This window comes from Barbatula barbatula (genome assembly GCF_947034865.1).
Source record: "Barbatula barbatula genome assembly, chromosome: 1".
NCBI classification, from domain to species: domain Eukaryota; kingdom Metazoa; phylum Chordata; class Actinopteri; order Cypriniformes; family Nemacheilidae; genus Barbatula; species Barbatula barbatula.
The window spans coordinates 8,359,555-8,380,956 of NC_136766.1; the positions used below are offsets into that span (position 1 = coordinate 8,359,555).

At 40.9% G+C, this 21,402-nt stretch overlaps 1 protein-coding gene across 1 annotated transcript; it reads left to right on the forward strand.

Moving 5' to 3' along the window:
• The first annotated feature begins 2,401 nt into the window (after positions 1–2,401).
• m1ap (meiosis 1 associated protein) lies at positions 2,402–21,185 on the forward strand. Its single transcript, XM_079452714.1, has 9 exons — positions 2,402–3,370; positions 3,471–3,653; positions 4,761–4,950; positions 14,668–14,856; positions 15,042–15,195; positions 16,170–16,311; positions 16,599–16,796; positions 16,986–17,171; positions 18,580–21,185. The coding sequence occupies exons 1-9, from the start codon at positions 3,122–3,124 to the stop codon at positions 18,748–18,750; spliced, it is 1,662 nt and encodes a 553-aa protein (XP_079308840.1). The 5' UTR covers positions 2,402–3,121; the 3' UTR covers positions 18,751–21,185.
• Positions 21,186–21,402: the final 217 nt, after the last annotated feature.

A 21,402-nucleotide genomic window follows, 5' to 3' on the forward strand; every position in this document is an offset into this window, starting at 1 on the left:
GGACCCCCAGGGAGGTTGACGGCTCTGTATGTTTACCTGCTTCAGGCGGCCCGACGCAATGTCCGGAGGAGATTGCGGTCGGCGGCCCGATCCATCCCATACACCGTCTGGACGAGAGTGTTGTGGAGGAAAACCCAGGGGAGATTTGTCTCTTTGTGAGTATGTGGGCGCCGGACCCTGAAAAGGGCCCAGACTCGATGGAACGCGGCAGGCAGCGTCCTTTTCCGATCCGGCATTGGAAAGGCCGGGATTCGGGCCCAGTAAAATCTCCCCCTGGTTCGTCCCGTCAGGGCCGCTTTAAAGAACCTCTTGGCGGGCTGCTGACGGGGAACAGATGCCCTCTTCCGCGGGGGTCCACCTCTGGTGGGTCGTCCTCTGGGAGGTTCCTTAACCGGAGGGCCGCCGCGGGAGGGCAGGGCTGCTGGGAACCAGACTGTGCCCGAGACCATGCCGACCTGTTGGCGGGCACGTTGGCGCGTGGCAGGATCTGTTCGATCGCCTCAGTCTGCCAGACCGCGGAGAACTGCCGTCCTCCACGGTATCACCAAGCAGCCCTGCTTGCGAGATGGGCGCATCCAGAACCGACGTTCTGGGCGCCGCTCACCTGCGCAAGACTAAGCCACAGATGCCTCTCTTGGACCACCATTGTGGACATCGACCGACCCAGTGCACGTGCCGTGGCCTTCGTCGCTCGTAGCGCGCGGTCTGTGGCAGTACGTAGCTCTCATACGAGTTGGGTCGAACTTCCCGCCGTCCAAATCCTTCAGGACTTACCTGAAAAACCCGGAGGACCGCCATGGCGTGGAGAGCGGAGGCGGTTCGTCCAGCAGCACTGCAAGTCTTCGACGAGTGTCGAAGAGCTTACGTGCTCTGGACGGGAGTCTAGGTCGAGCCCCCCCAAGTGGCAGCTGTCTGCGGGCACAAGTGGCCCGCGACTGCACGCTCCACGCGGGGAACGTCAACATAGACTCTAGCCGCCCCACCAACCAGGGAAGTCACAGCCACAGAGCCCTCCGGCCTGAAACGCGCCAAAAGGAGCGCATTCCAGGACTTGGCGAGCTCGTCATGCACCTCCGGGAAAAATGGTAACGGAGCGGGGCGTGGCTTTTGACCACGCCCCCGAAACCGCGCATCTAGCCGCGAGCGTTCCGGCGAGGATGTTGTTACACCCTGCAACCCGATGCACGCGGCTGCCCGGGAAAGCATGGCCGACATCTTAGCCTGAGTCTCCTCCGGAGCTCTCTTCCGCATCCGATGCCAGCAGGCAGCTGTCCGACGCAGCGACAGAGATAGCGTCATCATCCGTGTGCGAAGTCTTACCACTATGAGACGGCCGTCTGCCGCTCGTAGGGGACGAACCAGGTGAGCGTGAAGAGGTATAGATGGTCCGCGAGCGAGAAGCTGACGGAGCGACATCTATCGCGTCCCTAAATCACCCCCGCCGCTCGCCAAAGCGGTCAACCTCGCCGAAACGGCAGTTGAACACGCCTGGGAAACAGACGGGGTGGTGGCAGCGCTCGAAAGAACGTAGCCAACCGTGACCGCAACACCCTGATTGCTATGTCCGCACACACGGGACATTGCATCAGTGAAAACCTGCCTCAGCATGCTTGAGCCCCAAGCAAGTGACACAGGAATCATGGCCGTCAGACTCCGGGATGAGTCTGTCGCACCCAAGGATACAGCTACGAAAAATGCTCGTAGCCGGAGGGACTTACCTCTTAAGGTCTGTAGCCTTCTGCCGAAACGCCCAGGGGAAGTCCACCGAAAGGAGAAGTCCGCTGCTACGCGTCATAAATCCAGCAGGTTTTTCTCGAAGTCGAGTATCGCGTGTAGCATCAGCAAACACACAGGTTCCGAAGAACAAAGGATGAGTGAATGACCGCCGCCATCTTCCTTTATACCCGTATGCACGGGGCGGAGACTGGCGTGCGCGTGCCATTCGCCAAGCCCATTGGCGTTTTATTAATTAATTATCTCGGAGAAGGTAGGTTCTCAAGATCAAACCCCCAGTCAGTCTCTCACAACGTCGAGAGACCGACTGAAGGGGAACGGACATTTAAGATGTGATGTAGTGAGTCTTTTGGTTACTCTTCTTTCTGTTAAAACATCACATAAAGTATTAATACAACGCCTTTGAAGACACTTTCACAACACGAATCAGCAACAACTATTGTAAGTATACAGGTAACGTTCAATGATAGCCCAGATTTCGCTTAACACTAGTGAAGACCGGGAACTATTTATTCAATACTCTAAATATACGGATATTTACATTAAACTAATATCCGTCATGTGATATCTACACAGTACTTGAATTTCAACGAAAAGAAATTAACGCGTAGATGACAGAGCGCTTTTGCGCATGCGTGTCTCTCGAGTGACGTCTGCTACCGGGCCGCACGTCACGATAACGAATACTCCTGAAGAGACACCTGCCGTCTTCTCTGGTCCTCGTTCTTCCTTAGCTTTCTAACCAGCAGCACGATCGTCTGCTCGTCCCAGGACAGCTAGTCTGTGGAGCGGACAAAGTGTCTTTTGTCGCCTGTGTCGTGCTTGAAACGGAGGGAAAGCCCGAGGCGCAGCATTAGTGCGCTCAAAGAGCTCTCTTGTCAAGTGGGATTGCATTGATGAGTACTTAGATTGCAAAGAACCGATGCCTTATTTAACCAATTTGCCCCATCTGCCCTGGTATGGCCAACAATATCACCCTTTGTGTTTTACAGCTTAAAGGAAAGAACGTACAGAGGCTGCCCGATCTTTATGCTTTTCTCAGAAGAGCATTTTATGACACCACCGGTGTCTCGCGGAAGCTGCTGATGTGAAATTGCGCGTATTGTGTTCTGTTTTTGCTGTAGTATACATACTGTCAGTCAGGTGTTAGACACATTCATTTTTACCCATATGATGTCTCTGATTTTGAAATTCAAGTGGGCTTAATTTTTCCTCTTTTGATGAAAGATAGACATTTCATGAGAACATGACACACCTACCAAACATCAGTGCTGACAACTGACCTGAAAAATGTGTAAATTAAGAGTGATAATTGTAATTTTCCTGTACATCTTGCCAGTGTAACTGCATCCACATTAATGTATTCCTCTCTGTGCGTAGAAGAACCATGAGTGTGAGAAACAGATCCTGCTCTTCCTCCATCCTTCAAGCATGCAGTTCATCCTTTCGCAGACAGCCATCCCGTGTGTTGATAGTGGATGCATCGCCCCCCTGGTGGTCAGAAATATGCTCTGTTCTGTGTCAGGCCTTGGAAAACTTCTTTTTCCTCGCCAGCAGTCTGGCAGGGCCTGTCCGCCTGCCTCTGCTCAGCATCTCTGCCATCAGCGCACAGCTAGAGTGCCTTCTACCCTTTGTGGTAAGGATAGGCATAATTTAATAGGACACACGACTACATACCTCTCAATAAATCATCTTCCATTCACTTATTTCTTCCCTAATCGCTTTTGCTTCTGCAGCAAGTGAAAGGGAATTTGACACGTCTACTGTGCTGTGTGGAGGAGCTGCGTTCTCTGCCTCAGGAGGGCTGTATTCAGCAGCGGGGGGCACTCCTTAAACAGGCAGTACTGGACAGCCTGCAGCAGTTTAAACAATACATGTGTCATACAGCTCTTGGGGACATAAACAGCAACTGTGTGGAGGTGACAGCTTGGATCTCTAATACCGCAAGAAAATCTGAGGCCTATTGAAGAGATCTCTAAATCCTTAAATTCCTTTATGATAATCCGCCTTGTTATTTAAAGAGGACCTGACCTGTACTGTTTTTTTTTAATCAATAGTCTTTTGATATGAGCATTTGCCCCCGGCTTCGTTTTAGAGCTTGATGCTTTCTTTAAATATCACATCACAAGCAAAACGTATTGTCTTTTCACCGCACAGGCAGATTTCCTATACCATTGAATTCAAAGATAGTTTAACCTCCACTATCGGCACTAAATGGAGATGTTGGCGCACTAGCAGAAACCACATGGCCCTAAGCAGCCACTATTCTCTCAGCAGGCTTCATTTAAACCTAGCACTAATGTCCCCCCCACAGGAAGCAGAGCAGAGGACAAGTGCATTTAATCAGATTATACAGAATATTCTTTGTGCCCTAAATGGGATTATATGATGCATACGGGCTCATTCTCTTTGCACTTTGCAGTGAGAATACAACAGAGCTTTTGTCATTATACCAAAGATGTCTATTATATTATCCCCTGTCTTTGATTTCTACATGATCTGTTGGCTATTTGAACAATTTTAACATTTTATGAAATATTTTTGTGGTTGAGGGGATGGCTTTGATGGCTATCTTTATCATTACTTTAGTTCTGCTCATCTGCTGTGTCTTATTCTTCATTCAATGAATATTCAGAGAGATGTTCTCTGTAGTTTGTGAGGAACATTTTACTCATACTTTGAGTTGGAATGCATTTCAACATGAGAGACAGCAAATGACCTTCAGCAGCTTTCATCTTTGCAGTCGTAAACCAGAACCATTACAGGACATTTGGTTTTGTAGGCTTATGGGTACATTGTGCAAGTATTGTTTGGAAATGTTACTCTGAATAACCGCTGTGATTTACTGAAAACCAAATCAAGCGTATTTTCTCGGAAACCACAATTTCCGTTGCTAATCGTATTTTAAATCCATCTAGAGTACACAATGTTGATGTATTGTACACACACATGCCTGTTTAGCCGTTGTTTAAACCGCACTGCATGCTTTAGTAATCACTAATATTGATGCATTTTTGTTTTATAAGGTGACTGTATTGACCTGTCAATCAGGTCACATGGTCCTGAGACAGCTCGAGAAGGATCTCAAAAGCTCTGATCTGATGAGTCTACGCAGACTTGTGGTTATTCATATAAGCCTACAGCAGAACCTCTCAGACCAATCCCCAGTATGTAGCCTAGAGACGCCATCATCAGACGACCACAATGACCATGAAGGTAACGAAACTCATGTAGTTAAAATTAGAAAGGGTAGTCACTGTTATTTAGAAATCAAGGTATGACCGATGGTGATGAGTTGAGGGCAGTATCTGAATTACATTATTTTATATTTATACATGTATGTACTGGATGTAAGTTTACTAGAAAGGGATGCCATGCCTTCAAAATTTATGGGAACCACTGATTTAGCCTGACATATTGCACGTTTATTACTGTTCCAAAGATTTTGGGTTGCTTAAAAATAAAAATTTCAAGCTGTAATTGCAACATAGTGCCATACCGTGAAACTGTGATATTTTTGCTCAAGGTTATCAAACCGTCAAAATCTCATACCGGCCCATGCCTAGTCTGTAGTTTTCAGCGTCTTGTAGACTTTTAGTTTCATTTAATGTCTTTGAAAGTGTGGATGGCAGAAACACCACACTAAGTTATTGACTGTCAGCTGTGAGGAATGTAAGAATGTTAATTGGAAATTGTGGCTTGTGAGAAGTAGCTTTGGAACGCCTGTTGGAGTTAAACGTCTCCGTGTTTTTTCCTTTCTGCGTGTTTATCATGATGCTTTAAGCATGTGGAATGAGTGGGCAGCTCTTTTGCTTTCTATTGCTAGATCAAACCTGCTGGGTGTCCCACCTTCATGAACCCAAAGTTGTATAATTTCTGAGGAAGAGGAAAACACTCCAGCTTTGTAATAAACCACAACAGTTCCTTTCAATCAAATGAAAACTAATTATAAAATGAAACAGCGCAGTTAACATTAGATACTTTAAGAGCAAAGTGACAGTAAATCCTATTCTAATTCATATTGAATTAGCAGTTATGTAAACTGAACTGCTGTACAGTCGCAGACGCATCGCTAACCATCAGATTGTAATGAATAGCAGCATGTCTAGTAAAGGGAAGTTTGAGGTCATGTAGTCCATTGTGTAAGACTGGATCAAGTCCGTACCAGCTTTATTATTGATTGTTCTCATGGGAGTGGCTAATGGCGTAATAGCCTTATGTCAGTCGACCGAACACAAACACCGTAACACACAACTAGCTTAGTTTTGACCCTGACTTCTTCACACTGTCCCACAGTTTCAGGTGTGAGCAGCTAGACTGACACTGAGGTCTCGCATCCCTCCCTCTCTGACATCCTGTTTTTAACTTCCAGCAGACAAACTTTGCTTAGGAGGAGCTCACAATCAGCATATTAACTGAGGAAGGAAATAAGACTGTAGAGTTGGGCTGTGTGAGAGAGTTTGTATGTATAATGTATGAAAGAGTAAGTTTATTTGGCTGAACTGATTTTCAGTTTCTGGGGCAGGTTCTGTGAGCAGTGCTTAGTAGAGCCTATATAGACCACTTCATTCCTGTTATACTGTATTAAAATTGGAATTGATTTGAATATTTGCCATTTTGTCAATACACAATAGTGACAGTAAATGGACATAACAGTCAGCAGTCATTCATTTTTTCATTTTCATAAGAATGGGCAGTTTGGGGCAACATAAGCAAAACTTGGCTATTGCAAACCAATTGTTAAAATTTGAAATATCCTTTAACTTGTCTATGCAGTTTTATTGTTAGAAATATTTGTGGGATGGATAACCTTGTATAAATTGATCATTCAGCATGTTTATGGGTCAGGTTTGCCTACTTTGTTGGAACCAAACATATTACAAAGTTTGTCAAATCTGAGGTCATTTTGTTGTGGCCAGTGAGTGATCCCTACAAGAAAAATACATCTACAAACTAATTCCTCCTAGATATGGAAACGGTTAGGATTACCAAAATAATATTTAGATTGAAACAGTTGTTGCTATATGTTATATGTTAGTCTTACAAGTAGTTCAGGTTCAGTACTTCAGCCCTATTTTAGGACGCTGTGCTGGAAAACTGTGGGTTTTGTTGGTGTTATTATGATGAAAGCTCTTGTAATCATAGACTCTTGGCAGTATGTGGTCGAACTCTATGATCATAACGTTAAAGTTTGTTTGTTCAGTGAAGAAACCACTGAATACTTGACCTTTGCCTTCCAGATGGCTTGCACGGCAGTTTAAGTGAATCATTTGCACACAAAAAAGCCAATTTAATGCATGATTAAATGTGCAGGAAGAAGTCTGTAGGTAAAATAAATGTATTCAGGAACATCATCCCAAATGTTACCGCCTCTTTCATTATGGATATTTGTTTTAAGAAAAATGCTCCATCTTTCCGTGGCTAAAAAAGCCCTCTTTGTCTCTACATGTCATTCTCAACATCTCCATCATTTTGCACTTTTTCTTATATTCATGGCCTTTTACCGCTCACGCTTGTGGCTTATTTAGCTGTGTGGTTTGGGAGAATCATGGGAGCAGAAGAGTCCTGTTGTACCACCCATGCCTCTCAATATCCATCTCACCCTCCTTTAGGCCTGTAGTGTTGCCATGGTAATTGCATGGCGTGATTAGGGTAACATGCTGATGTGAAAAGCAGGACCTATGTTAATGTCACTTAGGCTGTTGTTTGTTAAGATAAAGTGCGAGTGGGTGTGAGCTCGTGAAATTTTGGTGATATGTTGGCAGTCGTTAGGTAGCTTTCAGCAAAATAGGTCTTTACCGTCATGCTGCTGCCGGCCATAACAACAGACAGAATGATGGGCTGTTTTTCGTTGTAAATTGTGCTGAAAGGCTGCGCGCTCTGTGTTCGTACACAAACCATCTGTTGCTATTACTCTGAAAATGACAAGTTTTCTCATTCTCGGTTTTAAGCTGTGCATTTTAAATTATGGCAAGTCATTCACCGCAGTGCAGCCAAATAATCATAAACTAAAAATGTTTATGCATTGCTCGATACTTTCTGTTTTAACTGGCAGCGTTTCCCCTAGGGTTATTTTCACAGCGGTGTTGTTGTGGGAGTGTAGATAGATAGTAGATAGGTTGTTTCTGTTGGCCTTGTCACATAGGTTTATTTTCCTGCAGTTTTGACACTTGATTGGTTCTGGAAGCCAATATACTGTAGCTGTAATAATAGTCAAATAATGAAAATCAGAAAAATGCTAAAAATTACCTGCATTGCCACATCTATTTATTTAAGAATGTGTTTTCAAATTTACTTTTTTTTTTAACATAAATTTGTTAATGCAAAACCTGCATTTATAATTTATTGCGTGAACTCTTAAATATGTATGCTAGAGTTCAGAGGTCACGGTTGCGTCAGAAATCGTCCTGTCAATGAATGGGCAAAGTTCAAAAGGTTTTTCTTTGTAAGTCGCTTTGGAAAAAAAGCGTTTGCTAAATGTAAATGTTTATTTAACAATAAGCTATTATAAACTACAGCAGTAGTATAAAAACATCATGGTTAATAATAAAAACCATTTTGGTTCATATTTGCATCATTTGGGGGGGAATATATTTTTGTGTATTTTGTGGAATACTTTTAAGCAGTTACATTCTATAGTGGACTGTATTAGGCTGAACATTTTTTTTTCTTTTTCACCCCCAAATTCTGCTTCAACATCTGGCTCATTTAATTTTTAGTCCATTTGAGAATGTTGTAAATTATTATTTATTGATACTAAAATTAAGTGAAGTTATATCTAATAGTATAGTATAAAAAAGTATTTCTCATAAACCTCCACACAAACTTCCACTAAAGGCGTTTTAAACCCTTTTCTAAAAGAACCTAGTTCCAGAACTTGAATAAAGTCAAATTAAATCAATCCAGAGGTGCTGGATGTTGTTTGTTTTGGCGTTCAGGGTATGATTTTAGATACAATGTAGGCCTACTTGTTTGATAATGTAGATATTGAAGCGTTTCTATAATACTAAATCCTCATCCGGTTTCTTTCGCTGTTAGTGTCTAGCAGTCTTTAGTGATCTTTAACAATCTTGCTGAGTCAGCAGTATTTTGCTTCTTTATTGCTCCAGGCTAAAGTGTACCCATTCGTCACAATTACACATATCTCAATGTGAGCCTTTCCTTATAAACTGCGGTCCTACAGGACATTATCTCTGCAAATTGCTACAAACTAACTAGCCTCTGCAGTGGGTAACAAAACCGAACAATGAGGTGACAAAAATCAGAAATCTAAAATCTTTTAATGTTCTAACCAGTTGTCAAACACTTTCTGTTTAAAGGAATTGTGCAGACCAAAATGTCTCATCTTAGCCTCATGCATCCCAGGTCTGCATTACTTTTTTCTTCAGCTTTTCCCAAACCAAATAAAAGCTTTTTGTGTTTGCAAAACCTGCATTTATAATTTCTTGCGTGAACTCTTCAAAATGGATTCCAGAGGTCATAGGTCACGGTTGCGTCAGAAATAGACTCGTCAATGCATGGGCAAAGTTCAAAAGTTTTTCTTGCATATAATGCCATAATTACATATTAATTGTGTAGATCACTAATGATGGATGTATCTAACTTTTATAGTGACAGTAAACGGGACAAACATCATATCTATCAAAAACATAAACACTCTCTCTTTGAGTGAATGCAATTCGCGTTATGACTTTACAACATACACATTGTTTTTATACTTGACACGTGAAGTGCATTCACTTATAGAGAGCATGTTTTTAGTTTTTATAGGCATGCATTTATCATGTGAACGTTGCATTCACTCAGAAAACAGCATCCACAGTTGTTTTTACAAATAACGTGTTTGTCTTATATACTGTCACTTATACAAAACAATGTATTTGGTTTTTTAAGATGAGACCGTGTTTCTCATTCGCTTAATTACCATTCTCTTCACACAGCCCTGTTCTTACTGCTGGAAAGGGGGCGGAGACCAGCATCTCATTTGCATTTAAAGAGACACACGCCAAAACAGCCAGTTTTTCCTCACGGGCAAAAATGGACATGTAGGGCACAGTATTATTCAAGAACTGAAACTTCATAGAGACATTCTGTGGACTCCTTAGATTGATATTACATGTTGTATAAGGGCTACATTTGGGGGCCTTTAAGGGCAGGATCTTTGCTTTTATGACTACATATAACTTAATGAAGCAGAGTGTAGTGGTCGGAAAAGCAACCAAGTATACTTTTAAATTTGAATCTTCATGTAATCCTGATCATTTCAGTAGCTGAGGTCGCATGTGCATATGTTGTTTGTTTGGATGTATATAAATAATGCTGTCTAAATCAGTGAATATTGTGAGCTTGACTTTGGCTCGAAAACGTCTTTTGCCGAAAGGGAATCTGCAAAACAAAGCATATCCATAACTTCCATTTATCCTTGCAAGGTAGCATGACAGATTAACTATGAGTCATCAGAAGCAGTCAGAGGATGCAGACATTCATCTGGCTCTTCAGATAGATCATAGAGAATCAGTGTCCTCTGCCCACATGCCAAAACATCATCGGAAAAGAAACAAAAATTCACGCTTAAAGTTTGCACATATACGTGTCCAAAACAGATATTGGAATGTTATATATATATTCACATAAATAAACTTATTTTTAAATGTATACATGATAATGAAACATGATGACATTCGAACTCTGACAAATTGCGACTCTTACCTTTTTTCGTTATGTACTATGATTATGCATTATTTTGAAAAGCAGCACAGGGATCTCTGATATAAAAATGTTGTGTCTTTGTTGCTTTCTCTGTGATTCCGTGTCCCTTTCTGAACTGGTAAAAATGTTGCTCTTTGAAATGAGATTATGGATGAGTGTAGGAGTTTGTGGTAATGAGTGTGTGCATGGGAGTGTCTGGCTGGCACGGTGGTCTGCCCTCACATCATTTCATCATTTAGCATTCATTTCCCACGAGAACGTGACTGCCGCTGTGATTCTGCTTGTAGAGGATTTAGACGTAAAATCTTCTCCTTTTCTCTTTCTGTTCTTTTGATCTTGGTCTCTCTCAATCAGTCTCTTAAACATAAGTGTGTCGAACTTACCTGTTTAAGCGATGAAAGAACAAGTCGTTTTTATCCAACTCTGCTTGTTGACTTTGCTGTGTGGTATGTCTGTTCTCGTATGTGACAACTACATGAATATCTGATTATAGTATGCAGACAAAGCTTTAAAAAACTGTGAAGACTATCTTGGTATAAGCACTTGTTGTATTATTGCCTTTTTATGACAAATCTCTTTGTTTCCTAATTTTCTCTTCATTAAATGTACTAAATTTAAATTACTACTATGTCATTATCTGAACGGGCTTCCACTTTGCATCTATTATTGTGGTGCCATTCAAGATTTACTTCCCTAAACTCCACATAAACCTTTTTTTGTCCAGTAGGTATATTTCTTGTGTAAGAGTGATACTGGGAGGATTTTGAGGGGTCATGTGAATGTGACATTTCAAATTGGTATATTGTAGAATTTGACCAGGCTTTTCTCCACATTGGGCTCTCGGATGTTTTGACTTGATTTTCCATTTTGTTCTTTTCCACATGCTAAGCTGGAAGAATCTCCATCCTGTACAGAAGCTGAACTCAGCAGTCTGTATTTCAGGAAACTTCTCTCATTGCTTACAGTGTAAGGTCAGCCGTTCACAGCTGGTATCATGAAAGTATTGTGTGTGTACAGGTGATCATCAGTCATCACCTTTTAATAATTGTTTTGTACATGCATGCGTGGCAATTTCCAGTCTTTATTCTTTTGTTTTCAGCCTTTTCATAAAATGAATGAATGGTAATTAAATACATTGACTAGCAAGATTGTGATCATGGATTCAGAGTGATATCTGCTGATCCCGTTACCGATTATGAAGATAACATTTATATTTTTCTGAATGTTATTAATTAAAATAATGATGCTGAACGTCAAACTTGTGATGTTTCTTAACATCTCTATAGAGCACAAATTCATTGCATTTTCCAACCGCTATTGATTGACAGGATATATCGGCCCTGATCATCGGCTGTTTTTAAAGTCGGCATGCAATTAAAAATGGCAATTCAATTTGATTCAATTCAACATTTGATTTACACAATGTTGCAGTATTCTTTATAAATGATTTATCCGTGCATAATATTACTTATTAAAAATTGATTTGCACTTGTAATCTTTAATCAAAAACGTTACCCCGTTACCTCTTTTCACTAATGGTCACGAGGAATGGCTCGAGGGCGGGGCTCCAATGAGTGACTCCATTTTGTTGGAAACACCCAACTTGTAATGATCCAACAGTACTCCATGAAAAATATCAAGTCCCGCCCTAATTTTTTCCCTAATTTCAGAAGTTGTTTCACTCGGATATACGTCATGATACGGAAGAAAAAATACCGATACCGATAATTGTCAGGATATATCGGTGAAAAAGGTTTGTTTAGTTACCACAAAGGCTTATTTGCATTCAGGGGCGGACTAACCATCTGGCATATCGGGTGTTTTCCCGATATGCCTCTATCGTTTGGGGCCGGTAAATGGAAACTTTGGCCGTTCGGATGAACGTATTATAAATGCGAATGCACGCAACCGCGAATGCAATAGAAGCTTATGCGCGCAATCCAGGGCCGCTTTCTCTTCCCAGTCCAGCCCTGTTTGCATTTATGACTTTAACCTTAGTTGAAGTTTGATGCTTGTCAAACTTGCCATGTTTTAATGCACTTTGTTGAAAAAAATGATCAGTTACACTCAGGAGTTTTAATCAGGATTAGTGGACCGATGAATGGCACAGAGGAGCAATGTCAAGTGCAGGCCACTGCCTGTCTGATCACTATCATTACTAAAAGCTATTAGCAAGGTCCATCCATCAACATTGGAATATGGTTGTTTCACCGTCTGTGCAAATGGAAGGAAGTTGATTTAATTGTATGGAGAACATCCCGCCCAAATGGTATGCATTCAATTCAAATCTTTATATTGAAATCAGACATTTTGCTAAATAAACTTTGCGAAGGCCTCAGACACTTTTCTAATTCTGAAACAGACATGCTTGAGGCTCTGACACTGCCATGCTAATGAGATCATTAGCACGGCACGGTCGACACCCCAGGTTGTCTACAAAAGAAAACAGTTTGTTAAGGCCACTCAAATATTATGAGGCCGTAGGTTAATGTCTTCATTTCGGGTTACGGCTGCGCACAAGTTCGCACAGCGGTTTTGTTTCATGCAGAACTTTTGTGTCGTTTTATCCAATAAAGAGACAAATGGGCCCCACAGCGTCCCCTAGAACAAATGAAAGGCACAGCAGGACTGGTCATGTAGGAGTCGACACATTTATAGTTTATAGACTATAAAAATAGCGCATTACTTCACTAGATTTCAGATATGGACAAAAGGGGAGAGCCACTTGAAGGTATATTTTACCCCAACATGTAAGTAAACGGTGACTCAATCACAAATACATTTAACCTATATGGAAGAAAACAGTTCGGAGTATGAGGGTAAAACAACTATGTTCGGCGACAGAAGTGCCATAATGAGATGTAGTCTATGTGTCAAAATGAAGCGATACGGGGGTTGACAATGTGTGTCAGTGTTATTTGCCTTTTATCACACTTTGTCTTTTTCTCACTCTCTCCCATCTGGGCCACATTTACTGGCTCGCAGCATTGGTACTGGGCACACTGTGGCTTTAGTTTAAAAGATTGCTAAACTCGTCCACACTTCATTTGTGCGCTTGAATCGGAGACACAGTAGACATTGATTAAAATGTTGCCTAGTGATAAGCAATTACTCTTTATAAATTGCATCTAACTTTAGCGATTTGACCAGGATTTAAGTTCAACCTTTAAAACAAAGAAGTATCTTTGCAGAACGTATGCTGACACTATAAGTGTACTATACGGTGGTGTCGATGTTTACTACATTGATCTGAAATGTAGATGGGATATGGAAGATGTGTTCTCCTTTAACAACCACAAAAAGCAATTTTCACACACTGCAGTATTGTGTTGTGTCTGTCTCAGAATGCCCTAGATGCTTTCCCATCCTAATTCCCACGACAGAGATTGTCATGGTTGAGATGGATTTGAATGTTTTCCTTCTCTTACTGTAGCTGTCAGGCTTTTTGGTAATGAAAGATTAAAGATGTATTGTGTAACCCCCATTACCCTCTTAAGGCCCCGTAGAGTTCTGAAGAAACATGAATAATTAAAAAAGGACAACATTTGCACACATAGGTTTCATTTTCCACTTGAACTCTTGCTGTGTATATAAACATTTGATCGAGTGGTATACAGTCCGTTATTAAAGTCTATAAAGAATATAATTCACTTGATCATTATGAATGATGATTGTTATTCTTTATAAGTAATTGTTTTATATGACACATTCCATATACTAGGAAAACTGGTTTACACACGTCATATTTAAACTACTCTGAGCCATAATGGCAAAATGTATATAAACATTAGCTCAATTAAATATCACAAGCACATTCACATTTTGACACTTAAGGATTTAAGAAAGTTACTCTTTTATCGGGTTACAGCAGCCTCTGCTGGTGATTTCCGAGTACTGCAACTTTTTCTGGCAGGAAATCACAACAACAGTGCAACATTGTTCAGCCTCAATCAGCCGTATCTCCAGGAAGTGGACACACATTTGCAAATACTATGTATCCCTAGCAACATAAAGCACGCTAGATGCAGACACAGAATAACTTGAGCTAAATGGTGTTATGTGGTTTGAGGCTCGCAGCCTTTATATTATGAATCCTATTAAGCAATAGGCCACCACCATGTTGTTGCTTGATTCAGAGAAAATAGGAGCGGGAAACCATTTCAGCAAAGTTCATTTTTTGTGTATTTTAATGTGTCATGTCACGTGTTTTCTTTCGTTCCATAGAGAGCCTGATGTTGGGCACAGAGATGGACCTGCAGCAGGTGGAGGGCACAGTTCTGGCTGTGGAAAATGCTTTGAAGATGTGGCTGCATGAACAAGGTGGAGACCGGGAGCACCTCCACCTGTTGTTACCCCCCTCTCTAAAAGTACAAGGTTCTGCAACCAACCCTGCCAACAACAAACCGAGCCCTGGTATGCAAACACATGCATACAGTATATACTGAGAACTTGTGGGCTGATCACAATTTTCAGTGAAATATTAACTTCAACTCTTTCTGTACACGTCTCCATAATAAATATTTTAGTGATGCTTATGTTAACGCAATTAAATCATTGCGATGATAATTTTTTTCTCATGTTTACGCCTCTCTCTGCAGTCTGTTTAAAGTGTGACATGCAGGAGAGGCTTCTAAGCCCAGTTCTGTTTCCCAGCACTGCTGACCTTGGAGTGAAAACAGAAAGCATGCAAGATTTCCGAGCTCCAAATAAGACCAACCAGAATCTTTCAACAAAACGTCTACAAGTTGTCAAGTAAGGTCACACCTTTAGTCAGGTTTTGCTTACATGCCATCAAATAAGAATATTAGACCAAAGCATGTAAGTTGCAAAGAAGGAACAATTTGGGGACTTAGTTGGGGAATAGTTCCCAAAATTAAATTTTATCCCTTGAGCCCCGTTCAATAACATTGCAAAGCTAGGAAAAGCCAGGATATCCATAACCCCTAATATGATGAAATAAAGCCACATACACATGGAATGGCATGAGGGTGAGTAAATTATGAGATATTCCCAATTACAAAAACGTGATCTGTGTTTAAATGCATTTGTGGAGGTATGCGCATATATTCTATATACAGTATATGAATAAAGAAGATTAAAAACAAACAATAATACTTTTGAAAACTGATTGCAATGTTGTGTTTGTAAAGTCCACAGTGCTATAAGGTTCAGACATTCAATTACAGTATCAGGAATACATGGTTAATCTTTGCGACATGAAAACATGTGACTTTTTACCAAATGTAAAAGCAAGCTGAAAAGAAAAAGTGAGACGCTTGTAGTAAAATAGGATATGCAAGTCAATAAGACAGTCGTGTTTTCATCTTTCAAACAGAGAGCTCTATGTTTGAGGCCTCTCTTTCAGACAGAGCACAGTCAGACATTGTATTCCTCTTTGAGTATTTTGCATATGATTTGCATGCTCATGAGGCAATGTGATACAGTACAATTATTCTATACCACTTTTCCTTACCCAGTCATTATGGGCCAATTTGAAATGCACTTCTCACGCGCCAATGTTTTTCTTTTTACCGGTCTGACTTAATCACATTTTTATGACTTAAGAATTTCATAATAATAATTAATTATTATTAATTGTAATTTTTGAGTCAGCCCACATATGGTTTTAAATGTTGTACAAACACCAGTCACATTTAAACCTACAGATCTAGATGAAGATCTAGCTATGTGAGCTGAAAGTTGTTTACTGTTTGTGTGTCACGCAGAGTTCTTCATGCCGATGGAGTGTGTCAGTCTGTGCTGTATGGACTGCCTCTTGTTATCAGACCAACATCCTGCTGGCAGCTGGACTGGGATGAGATTGAATCAAACCACCAGATGTTTCATGCTCTCTGCCGCACACTTGAAGTCAGTGACTGACTGCCTTTCTGTGTTCTGTTATGATCTGATGAACTGCTGTATGAGTTTCTGGAGGATAGCTGATGTTGTTTTAAGAGATTCAAGATTTATAGTCACACAAAGTACAACTTGTAGTGAAATGTAAAGCTTCTTATATTCTCTCCAGAAGTATTTAAATAATAAGATAAACGTAGTAGGTAAAATAAAAATTGTGCATCATAAGTTCAACAAGAAAATTGGCAGTGAAAGGGATATTTTTATGACATTCACTTAACATTTAAATGTGTGTTTGACAGACACGTGATTGGTTCCTGTTGGTGCGTTCAGAGTCGAGCTCAGGTTCCGGTTCTGGTGTATTCTCCTACTACATACTTCAGTCCACGGATTCACTCTCTCTCCTTTTGAAACCGGTGTTGACACGAGAACTTATGCTTCCCTGCACTTTACTTCCTTCAACGGAGGAACCTCCACTCCATGCACTTGCCACTATGGAGGTACCGTTACATAACCACATATGTGCAGCACATGTCCCTGATCTAACAGACTCCAAAGAGCCTTTAAAGACCTGGAAATGGCATGCAAACAACAGACGTCTGGTATTTAACTGGTTACATCACTGCTGTGATATTTTTGTAATGATGTAATTTAAAGCACTAAGGTTTACTTGTGATCACTGTGTCCAGAGCTCCCTGGAGCAGCTTGAGAGGGACCCTGTCTTTAACCCCCTCTGCCTGGACACCAACCTTTACCTGCATCTGCGAATGAGAGGCATGCTGACCCGATCATCACAACCAGCTGGAGCACACAGTCAGGGTCGTGGCCATCGCAGAGATGCCAGTCGGCCACCAGAGGGCTCTACACAGCGCCAGGTAAGAGCAGGGGACAAAATGTCTAAGTTACAGTTGAACAACATTTCATTGATCGTAAGAATTTAAGAATTCAAAGATCGAAGAAATGTTTTTGACATTTTATTGCAGGTAAATGTTACACTGGATTCATGTGGTCCGTTATGGTCTGCATTATCAGTATTATGAATATTAATGTAGTGTGTAGTAGAAGAACTTGTTTATCAAATCTATATTTTCATAATGGTGGTGACATGAATATTGTGTCTGTAATTGTGGGTCAGCATGTCCTATTAGATAAAATGTTAGATGCAAAGTCGGGCATCAACAAGTTAAAGGACATTTTAGTTGAGTTTGAATGTGACGCGAGTCATTTCTGAAAACCAACTAAAATGCAAATAAAATACTTCCTTTCTATTAACTTTCTGTCTGCAAAGGCAGATTTAAGAAATTGTGTGTGTATGTAAGATTAAAACATGGAAGTTATTGCCCCAGAGAGCAAGAATGAAACCAGGCACTGGCCTACTATTTAAACACCCACACAAGGGGAAGGCGAAAGGGAGAATGAGAGAGATAATGACATGCGGTGGGTTGATTTTGCAACTGTTCACAATCATTTCGATTTACATTTTGACATTAACGCGTTTGGCAGACGCTTTTATCCAAAGCGACTTCGGTCACACTTTTTTTACGGTGCCCTTGTTTGACATGTTACATGTATTAACTACTATAAATGATGTATAGTTACGTGTAACTCACCCTAAACCAAATCTACACCGTAACAATAAATAAAGTGTAACTGTGACATACATCCTGGGTTCGAACCCATGACCTTGGCGTTATAAGTGCTATGCTCTAACCACCAAGCTACAGGAAAGTGTTGAGACTCATGACTGGTTTCTATTTTTCCGACCACGGACACGTTTAAATGTCACGCGCATTAATAGGTTACAGATAAAATGCAAATTTAACAGCTCAAATTAGACAAGAGGATATATCATGTTTGTTAAAAAGTTAGTGATAGCATGTCTGTTCCTTTAGTTGATAGAGAACATGACTACCTCAAAAATAAAAAGGCGCTAAACACGTACTGTTTGAAAAGAACATTAGCTTAAAGGGGGTATTTTAAAGCTCCATGCTTCTTTGGAGAAGAGTTAGAAGTCCCTTAAAATTAAATTGTGTCTAAAAAGGATGGTTTTGAACGTGTGACCATTGTAGATCAACTGGCAGGTCACAGTGGTACTTATGACTTGTAGGAGGAGCAAAATGAAGTCATTTTCCATCCAAACAGAATTCAAAATCTCATTTGCTTGGGTTGAGTCTTCAATACGGTTTTCATGGAAATAATGTGTGATAGTGCCAGAGCCGTCCTTGTTTTGCTCTTGTACTTTTCAACTTTTCTTTCGCCTCTTTTTTTCCTTTTGATCACTAGGCTCGACAGCCTCAGAGTCATGTGCGGGCCACGGTGGTCCCTCTCTCCTCCACTCCTCCGAACAAGATACCCCGCCCCTCGCTCACCCTCAGCCACTCCCGACCCCGTAGCTCCGCTCAATCTTTCCAAGACTATGAAGAGGAAGATCTTCTGATGGTCCAGAGAAAGTAATGAGAAAGTGAGAGGGGTCAAAATTCTTCAACTGTGAGAGTAAATTACACATTAACACTACACTGATAATCGCTGTGCACAACCAGAAACTCAGAGCAATCATTTCTGAACTACCCGAGACAGGATGTTATGTACTTGCACATGACCGGATATCCACTATTATATGTACATATATGGAGTTGACCTTACATGTGTTAGCTATATTCAAAGGGCACATATTATGTTGGGGTTATATACTAAAACAACATCACTAAATTGAAATACTGTATGCCGTGTAGAGCCCTGTTTAGCTGTGGCAATTTGCATCAAAAGATAACAAGCCTGTTTTAAAACAGACACAACTGCAGCTAGCTGCAAAGAAAACGTTGCAATGCTACAAGATAACATGACAGCATTACACACATTCTTTGATAATACTTTTTTAAATAATTGAGGTGTGCAACAGTTCACTGCATCTCCGTTTGTCCTCTCGCATCTGAAAAACATTAGCGCGCAGATCAAACATGCTTATTCATAAAAAAACCACAGCAACTTTGAGACGTGCATTGCAAAACCATCCCCCATATTCAAACACCCAGAATGCATCAAATCTGTTGAGCTACCCAAATTCTGGTCATTTAAACATCTTTTACGTGATTTTATTCTTGGTTGAGTAATTAAAGTAACCGTTGGGCCGCGCGATTTAACAAAGGCTGCACCGCAACTGGAAGAACATCGCTGTGAACTGCTGAAGCTGCTGAAAAGAAATAATTCAACATAAAACCACCAAAAGACCAGAGAGGCTGTTTTGAGCACTGCGCTCTCTGTGCAAATGTTAGAGCTGGAGGACTCCGTCGAGATTTGGGGAGGATGAGGGAAGTAAAGTAGAGCCATTGTCTTCCTTTATGGAAGCCTCTACTACAGCCCCTCTGGAGACGTACACAGCAGAGTAAGAATTCAGGGGCTTCAATGAGCTACAGAGAACCGAAAGAGAGGAGAAATGAAAAGGAGGTCGCTCGGGGTAGCCCCGCGACCCTGCGGAACAAGGTTCAGCTCTGGAGATGCTGGTTTAGGGCGAGTTGTGAGAGCTGAGAGAAATGATTCTGAAACCAGACTGAGGTCATAGCTATAATGTTACTCAATGGGGCTCTCTTACTGAAGCTCATCAGTATTGCCTCATTAAGCTCTCCACCATTCCACCCACCTGGCACTGCCTACGCCTTGCTTTATGACATCATTTTGAGGTTTGGCATTGTGCAACTAGACAGAAAGCAGACGTCAGATCTTGTATCGCGTCTATCATATTTTACGTTCGCAGTTCCCTTACTTGCGTTTTAGTAGTTTAAGTGGGGTTTTATTGTTCTTCAAATGTCTTTCTAACTCTGGCCAACTAATGTCTTAAGCATGTGTTGTCTTAGGGGCCAGGGGTTTATAATAACTACAGCATTCCTGTTAAGTCCTACTTTATAAACTATTCAATGAAAGGGACATTTTTGTACACAATGTTATTGCAAATGCAGCATTTGGTGTTTATGTATGTTTGGATACTTTTATTCATTTCCGTGGTTCGTTTATGTTGTTTGATGCTTTACTGTTGTCCTTTTCAATGGAAAAAAAACGAATCAAATAAACAGGCCTAATCAATTTTATGTGTCAAAATCTATCAGATTTTTGGGGGCTGCATAAAACTTTGGCCGATCTGTATTTTGCATGGTTTAATACTGTACTATTTTACAATATTTAATACTTACTATGTATAATGAACATATAATCATATCCCTGCTATCCTTCTGAAACCTTGTATCTCCATAATGATAATTTTATATGATGATCACTATCATAATATATATATTCCGAAGGTTTAGGCTGCACTAGTTACATTAACCACAACCAGGAACACTTCAAATAACAGCTGAAGCTTTTGTTGCATCAAAGAGTGCAGAACAGTATTTTATTCTCAGCCAGTTACTAGAGCGGGCAGGAAGCAGTGCATTCCTAGACCTGACAAATGCTGTGATGATAGAGCTGGACAAAGGACGTGGCGACTCTACAAAATTATTAATGATATTCTTAAATGTAATTTTTTTTATTTGGCCTTGTTGTGCAAGTACCGTCGAGCTTGTGCAGAGGCTGCAGCTTTTGCCAGAGGGGGAACCGGAATCCCCTGGTTAGGCCTGGTCTCCCTCTGGGGTTTTTTTCTGCTCCAATGGAGTTTTGGGTTCCTCGCCATCGTTTGCATACTGTTTTGCACTGTTTGCCTGGCCAGGGGGGTGCTAGAATTTTATAGTTTTAATTAACACTGCATATAGAAACGTATAGTCTGTCTGATATTGGACCTGTGTTTTGACTTGCATAATAGTCATATGTTTTGCTAATAGTCAATGTTTTCTTATACAGCTGCTTTGTAACAATGAAAATTGTAAAAAGCGCTTTATAAATAAAGCTCACTTGACATTATTATTAGTCACGCTTTGTTTGTCACAGGGTTATGCAAAAATCTAAATGAAACATTTTGGGAGCAGCAATGACTGTGTCTTTTCACGAGTATTTTGGCTGGACGTGACCTGTCCTAAATGTTTTTGGATGTGCACATTTTATGAAGTTGCACTGTTTTGCAAAAATCTAACCATAAGAATTATTAAAACGTCCTTTTTTGACAGTACAGTATTTAAT

What these genes read in the sequence shown, in the direction of transcription:
- m1ap (XM_079452714.1), top strand. Translation starts at nt 3,122, where the DNA reads ATGAGTGTGAGAAACAGATCCTGCTCTTCCTCCATCCTTCAAGCATGC. An exon ending in TAAACAGCAACTGTGTGGAG is followed by an intron (nt 3,654 to 4,760) that starts GTGACAGCTTGG and finishes TTGTTTTATAAG; the next exon opens with GTGACTGTATTGACCTGTCA. An exon ending in CTCTCTGCCGCACACTTGAA is followed by an intron (nt 16,312 to 16,598) that starts GTCAGTGACTGA and finishes TGTGTTTGACAG; the next exon opens with ACACGTGATTGGTTCCTGTT.